General features: G+C 33.4%; 1 protein-coding gene across 1 annotated transcript; it reads left to right on the top strand.

Moving 5' to 3' along the window:
* Positions 1 to 590: 590 nt before the first annotated feature.
* Positions 591 to 7427, top strand: LOC104533483 (nipped-B-like protein; the record flags this gene model as incomplete). The annotated part of the gene is made up of 8 exons (XM_010194495.1): positions 591 to 764; positions 1296 to 1486; positions 2271 to 2378; positions 3749 to 3949; positions 4349 to 4495; positions 5897 to 6192; positions 6518 to 6692; positions 7364 to 7427. Coding segments are annotated over 8 exons (1356 nt in total), but the record flags the coding sequence as incomplete, so codon positions are not given.
* Positions 7428 to 7433: the final 6 nt, after the last annotated feature.

The following is a 7433-nucleotide window of genomic DNA, read 5'->3' as shown; positions in this document are numbered from 1 at the left end:
ACAGATATAGTCTTGGGAATGCTTCAGATTATATTTTTCAAGAGAAGACCTTAATAGGTGTATGAATAATGACAGTGAGAGGTATAAATGTTATTTTACTGTGTTCACTATGTTTTTTTCTTTTAATATTTTATTTTTTAAATATTCATGATATTTATCAATTTTTTTCACATTTGCTCTGCCTCCATATGAACAACTCTTCACAATTTCAGTAGAATGTTTTTATTCAAATGTATTAGAAAAATAATGGGTAATTTTTAGCAATGTTCTTCACTTCCTCTTGGAAGACCTCCCAGTCATTCAGATGCAGACAGGTACACTGGACATGCTTCCAGACCTGTATAACTCTTCTTAGTGCAACTGCTTTGGGCCATCTATCAGACAAAGTCTAATTCTAATTCAGTTCTAATAGAACTGTCATGGCTATTAGAACTCCTTATAAGTTTAGAATGCCATCCATATGAAAAAACAATACTGTTTGTACTAGAAAAAGCTATGCTGTTGGGAGTCGATAAATTTCATACCTCTTAAAAAGCAGAAATGCAATTTCTAGATAACGTGGAATATTTCCTCTTTTCTTCCATCCTTAGGATTTGCATTTATACAACACCCAAGTTTAATGTTCGAACAGGAAGTGAAGACTCTCTACAACAGCATTCTTTCAGATAAGAACTGTTCAGTAAACTTAAAAATCCAGGTGTTAAAAAACCTCCAGACCTACTTGCAGGAGGAGGATACACGTATGCAGCAGGCAGACAGAGACTGTAAGTGTTGAGTTCTTCTGTGCTAATGAGGCATGCAAAACCTAACTTACTTGCATACAATTACTATATACATGAACTGAGTCACTTAAGATTGTTATCTAATCAATAATATTGTACACAAAGTATCTTAGAATAATTTTCAAAAATTCATTATGTGCATAGGTATATTGAGAAGTGTAGCTTATTTACTTTCAAGATGTATAAATCCTGAAAGCAATCCATAATGCATAATTGCTGTAATGATGGTAGTAATACTTTTTCTCAAAATCTTCTCTAAGGTTAATTTGCAGCTACAAAATAAGAAATTTTTAAAATTAAAACTTTTATTGAGGAACAAGACTTTAAAGTTGTGTCTCTAGTTTTTTTGAAGTATATTTGCCATCAGACTGTGCTATGTTTCATGAGATCATAATCCCATTCTAAAATAGATGAAATGTCTATGTATTGTAAAGCTTAAAGTATGCATCAAGTAATGGCAAAGTAAATGATTATACTGTGGTGAGTGTGCTATTACTTTTGTCCTTTTTACAGGGAAAAAAGTAGCAAAGCAGGAAGACCTGAAAGAAATGGGTGATATTTCCTCAGGGATGAGTAGTTCCATCATGCAGCTATATCTCAAACAGGTTCTTGAGGCTTTTTTTCATACGCAGTCCAGTGTACGCCACTTTGCTCTAAATGTCATTGCACTGACGTTAAACCAGGGTCTCATCCATCCTGTTCAGGTATGGTAAGCTTTTATGATGGAGGTTCTTGTTATTCAGGTTTTCAGAGATTTTTATGCTTGCTAGATATATTTCTAGTTTTTCTCTTCCAGCTATGTTACAGTAATTTCTTATTGTAGTAAGGGACCTTTACAGAAATCATATTTTGAAATCTATTTTATGTTGTTTAGCCAGTGAGATTCCAAATGCTGTATTTTCTTGTCTGGATCAAGATGTAAAAGCCCCGGACAGTACCTGAAGAGCACTTACAAATGTACAGTGGAGCATATTTTTGTTAAAAATTTCAGGTGCATGCCAAGCTATTTTCTTTATTTGATTCTTTATCCTGAAAACTGTGTCAGCTTGCCTCCACCTCAAGTCCCCACATCCTCCAAATACTATGGAATTCCAGAGTCAATGTCAGAACTTCAGTTATCTCTATTATTCTTTGCTTACATAATATTTTTGTAATTATTTGTTTATACCACAGCCCTTGTGCATGTTCAGTCATAATGGCAGTGTTGGTTTTTTTTAAATGGCTCTTTTTTTAGCGTAAATTGACTTTAAAGTTTGAGAGAAATGGAAATACTACCTGAAACCTCACACAGCTTCTATTGTTTATAATGCTAGTCTCTTGTGTGTTTTGTACTGTTTGCTTACAAAAAGTAGTCAGGTATTAAGTTACATAGAGCTTCTTATTCTAGTTTCTGCAGTAGTCAGAATATAACAACAACAATAGTGTAATAGAAGAGTGAGAAAGAGGAGGTACAATGACTCCGAATAATAATTTCATTTGTTTTTCAAGTGTGTGCCATACTTAATTGCTATGGGCACAGATCCAGAGCCCTCTATGCGAAACAAAGCTGACCAGCAGTTGGTGGAAATAGACAAAAAATATGCTGGGTTCATTCACGTAAGTAATTCTAATTTAAAATTTTACAAAATACTGTTATGTTCTCTGGTGACTTAACACTTGAATAGGCTTCAACTGCAGAAAAAGAATATAAAGTAACAAATAAACAATAACTATAAGCTGTTGTAAAGAAGATGCCAATTCTTTCCCATTTGGAGATTTCTGTTCTTAGAAATAGATAGGATATAATGTTTTGAAGCATCTCTTCCAGCCTAAAAGTTCCTTTAATTTATAATTCACAGTAGTGTTTTCCTCACTGAATAGTACATAAGAGCATTTCTTTGATAAGAGGTAAGGACAGATGTTTCATAATGTTTAGCAATGATTTTCCTGTATCAGTAGACTAGGGAAGAGAACACCTTGTAAAAGTAGACGTCCTTAGTGTATATGTATTAGAATGTTAAGGCATCAAGGCTTTATAAATTGTAATCTAAGCAGAAAGAGCATAGGAAGGTGTTAAGAACTGAGGAATCTTGCTGAAAGGAAAATCTGAGGGTTAAGTGAGGACTTGTGGAGTTGTGGCATAGTGCCATTAGTTCTGCTTAAGATCTGAAATTGAGCTGCAGCAACTTCTCCTTATTTCAGAGGGCCCCAGTCTTGGTTCAGTGTATGTACTACATTGTGGGGCTTCCCAAATCTGACTGTATTCCACTGTAATTGGAGCATTGCACTGTTCATGGCATACAAGCAGGTACCTAATCCAGCAGGTGAAGGCTAGCAGATGAAATTTGCTATGAAGGCAGCTGGGATTTAAGACAATGTATAGATAAAGAGACAGCTATACTGAACAGAAGCAGAGGTAGTATGAGGAGAACTGGATATGTAGCCTAGCTAGAGATTGTTTGTTCTGAAACTAGAGCAGGAGCCTTGACGTAAGTAAAATCAGCTGAAAATTACAGAATATATGCAAAAAACCCTAATTTTGTGTTTGTCAGTCCTATTGTACTAATATGGACTCAGTTGTTGGTTTCACTACAAGTGACATCAAGCATACACATTTGGTAAAATATTCTGTTCACATATGAAAACATTTCAGTATTCTTGAAAACTGTTTAAATTGGAATACCTGGCTGCAGTGGGTAAACAGGTTAGCTGTATGTTTCTAACATGGAATTTACAGTGAAAGCAATTCACAAGACACTTTGATCTCTACCACAAATTCTGTTTTAATCTGTTTGCCAACTTGAAAGGTAGTAGTGCACCTTAGTGCATGTTTGAAATTTAAACTTCAGATGAGCATCCGCTTAAAAGAAATAAGCTAAAAAATGAGCTAACAGTTTCTGTTGACAGGCATTTGTTTAATTTTCCACTTTCAGATTTACTGCTTGAAAACAATGGTTTAAATAAAAATAAACACTATTCCATTTCAGATGAAAGCAGTGGCTGGTATGAAGATGTCTTACCAGGTACAACAGGCAATCAATACCTGTCCAAAGGATCCCGTAAGAGGTTTTAGACACGATGAATCATCCAATGCATTGTGTTCACACCTATACTCCATGATCCGAGGGAACCGTCAACACAGACGAGCATTTCTAATTTCTTTACTCAACCTCTTTGATGATACTGCGGTAAGCATCACATTTTCTTCACTCAAAAAGAAAATAAAATATAGCATTACAAGCTTAAATTCTCCTTTTACAATGTGTTTTTATGACATAATTATTGATAACTTTATTTCCCTAAGGTACTTTGTTTTGCTTTGTAATATAAGGTATTTACCTGTATAATAGAATGCATTTACTTTTGCATCATTCTATACCTTTCTGTACTCAGTTTGGATTGATCAGAAATAATATATCTTCAGGTACAACTAAATTTTGCATATATACATGTTGTTTAGAGTGCGTTTGGGGAGTATGTAGAATAAAATTTGTGATTGTGTTTTTGCTCTAAACTGTTAGGAACACAGGATAAGTGTGTAAATCTAAGATATTTTTATGTATATGTACTTTTTTTTTAATTTCCAGAAAACAGAGGTGAATATGCTCTTGTACATAGCAGACAATCTAGCCTGTTTTCCTTATCAAACACAGGAAGAGCCACTGTTTATAATGCATCATATAGACATTACGCTATCAGTTTCTGGTAGCAACTTACTACAGACATTTAAAGAGGTATGTGCATTTATATTTTAGTATATTATGGTGGCAACATAAGCTTCTCTGTAATTTGGTCAATTTTTTCAGTGAATACAGTACCATTATTATGATATGGACTAGTAGTGTTACTTTGTAACCAGTAGTTAAAAAACAAACAACCCTTTCTTTTCTGGCCTGCATTTGGTAGACACTAGTTAAAAACATTCCTTACATTGCTGCTTATGTTATTAAAAAAGAATTACATATTTTGAGATCTTAATATTAAATCTAAATAATTCCCTAATATTGCTGAATTAATTGTAATTAATATTAATTGCATGCAGTAAATTATGAAATAATGGTTTATAGTGGTTGTTTGTATAGTTTTAAAAATAAAATCCAGTTTGCTGTTTCTTTTGTTGTCAAGTAGCTGATGGCAGTTACATATGTGTCACCTGGGAGACTTTACAATTAAAGACAATACATTGTTTATTGCAAGAAAAGAGAGTGCAGTATGTCTTTTCTTAAGGTAGTATATAATAATCTCAATAATGGTGTAGTGTCTGTTGTCATGGCAATATACAAGCCTGTAAGAAAAAGGCTTCTGTTTCTTAAAGACCTAAGTGTCAGGAAAAAAACCCATTTCTAGAATTTCGAATCTGACTACTAAGTACAAGTCAGAGTTGATACCTGGAAGGTGTCCTGCTTTGAATTCTCACCCTACTGAAGTCAATTTTTAATCTACTAGAAAGAGACAGTGCATTCTTTAGATGGGGAACCAGCATGTAGCACCAACACATAGAGGATGAGATCCTACTTGGGGCATTTTAAGTTCTGTGTTATGAAAAATCATACTATGTGCAGTAATAATGCAAATGTGAAATTCTGTAGCTCTACAAGTAGTAGAACTGATTATTAGTAATACTGTATGTGATGACTTGAGGGTTTCTCTGGTTAGCAGTCTAATTAGTGTCATAGAATTTTAACAGAGACAAGGATTAAAAACAGCTTGGACTAGTCTGTACCAAATTGCCTGTAACATGCAAAAATTATATTCAAGTGAAACAAAAATGGAATTTACTTCCTGATGTATTGTATTTGGCCTTCTACTGCATTTTACTGTCTCTGCTAACAAGCTTGAGCAGTCTTTTTAAGAATAACATACCACTGGAGTACTTATTGCTTCAATTCTTTCTGTAACCACCTTGCATAAAAATGTGGACTTTGGATCAATTTTTCAGGGGCCTTGGGTTATAATTCAGCATCTTTTTGCCATGAATAATTTTAATCTTTGAATATCAAGTTATGAATTAATAACAATGTTAAGGGAATTCTTCCTAATTTAAGCCAATAATGATTTTGGAAAGATTTTTTAGAAACGTATATGATGCTACTTACTCTAATTTTGGAATGTGTATTAACTTCTCTGTCTCGCAGTCTATGATGAAAGACAAAAAAAAAGAAAGAAAGCCTTCATCAGATGAGGAGCCTGAGAGTGACAGTAACACTTGTAGTGAGAGCGAAACTGATGAGGAAGCTTCTAAGCCTCGTAGGTTACGGAAACGAGTAGACTCTGATTCAGATTCTGATGAAGAAAATTATATTAATGCTGTGATGAAATGTTTGCCAGAAAATTCAGCTCCTTTAATTGAATTTGCAAATGTCTCCCAAGGCATATTATTACTTTTGATGCTGAAGCAGCATTTAAAGAACCTCTGCGGATTCTCTGATAGGTAAGGATATTTAGATAATAGGCCATCTTGTAATCTCGTTGGTTCTTTGTAAGGATTAAGTTTGGAAGTTGGTTTTCTTTAAGAAGTTATTTGTTAATAATTGTTAAAGCAATAGATTTGTATAAGAGAAAAAAACATAAATGTAATAGGTTAAATGTAATTAAACTTTGGCTTAGAAAAAGCAGTGAAATCATTGCTTACCACGATGTCTATTGTATACAGACTGATTAAAATATAACTACTTATACTGAAGATTTTAAAAGCTTTTCCTTGATATTGCTTTGGACTTTCCTTAAAAGCTCTTCCCTTTTGTTTCTTTAAACAGTAAAATTCAGAAATATTCTCCATCTGAATCTGCAAAAGTTTATGATAAAGCGATAAACAGGAAGACGGGAGTTCATTTCCATCCAAAACAAACTCTGGATTTTCTGCGGAGTGATATGGCTAATTCCAAGATCACAGAAGAAGTGAAGAGGAGTATAGTAAAACAGTACTTAGATGTAAGTAAAGTAGCTTTGCAGAAAATCTGAAATCCTTTTAAACTAGGTTACACAGTATAAACTTGAAAGTAGATGTTGATGTATTGGATGAACTTTTCAAAATGTTAAGTTCCTGGTAATCTTATGCGATATACTGATAATTTACCATTTCCTTTCAGGATGTTTAGCAGGATTATCTTTCAAAGTCTTTTAATAAATTTGAACACAGTAAAAATTAGTTTCAACTAAAGGATATTCATCTTTACAGAGTATTTTCTAATTTCTGATATCCATCTTGTATACCTCTACCATATAACTTGTTTACTTGATCCCTAACTGTTTCCATCATAGGAACAAAGACTAGATCTAGTGTATTTACCTTTTTTTTCTTTCTCCCAATTCTTTAAAATATTAAATACAAAAAACTTGCAATTTTGGAAACACAGGAAGAAAGCTTTTACATATCTACTAGAAAATGACAGTAAAAAGTTTGTAGAACAAAACATAAGTTGTTGAAGTCTGAAGTTGTCTGCCATTTGTTTTACCCTGTTTATCTTTTCATTTGTTTTTATTTAATGTAGTGTGATATGAATGTCTATTTTTAAAGTTAGAATGTGGACTGATCTGTTGGTTTTTTGTTGTTTTTGTTTTGGGTTTTTTTGGGGGGTGGGTTTTGGTTGTTTTTTAAATAGTTCAAGCTCCTTATGGAACATTTGGATCCTGATGAAGAAGAAGAAGATGGAGAGGTGTCAGCTAGCACAA

The sequence above is a fragment of the Mesitornis unicolor genome, unplaced genomic scaffold (assembly GCF_000695765.1).
Source record: "Mesitornis unicolor isolate BGI_N332 unplaced genomic scaffold, ASM69576v1 scaffold32671, whole genome shotgun sequence".
NCBI classification, from domain to species: domain Eukaryota; kingdom Metazoa; phylum Chordata; class Aves; order Mesitornithiformes; family Mesitornithidae; genus Mesitornis; species Mesitornis unicolor.
This window is presented reverse-complemented; position numbering and strand designations above follow the sequence as displayed.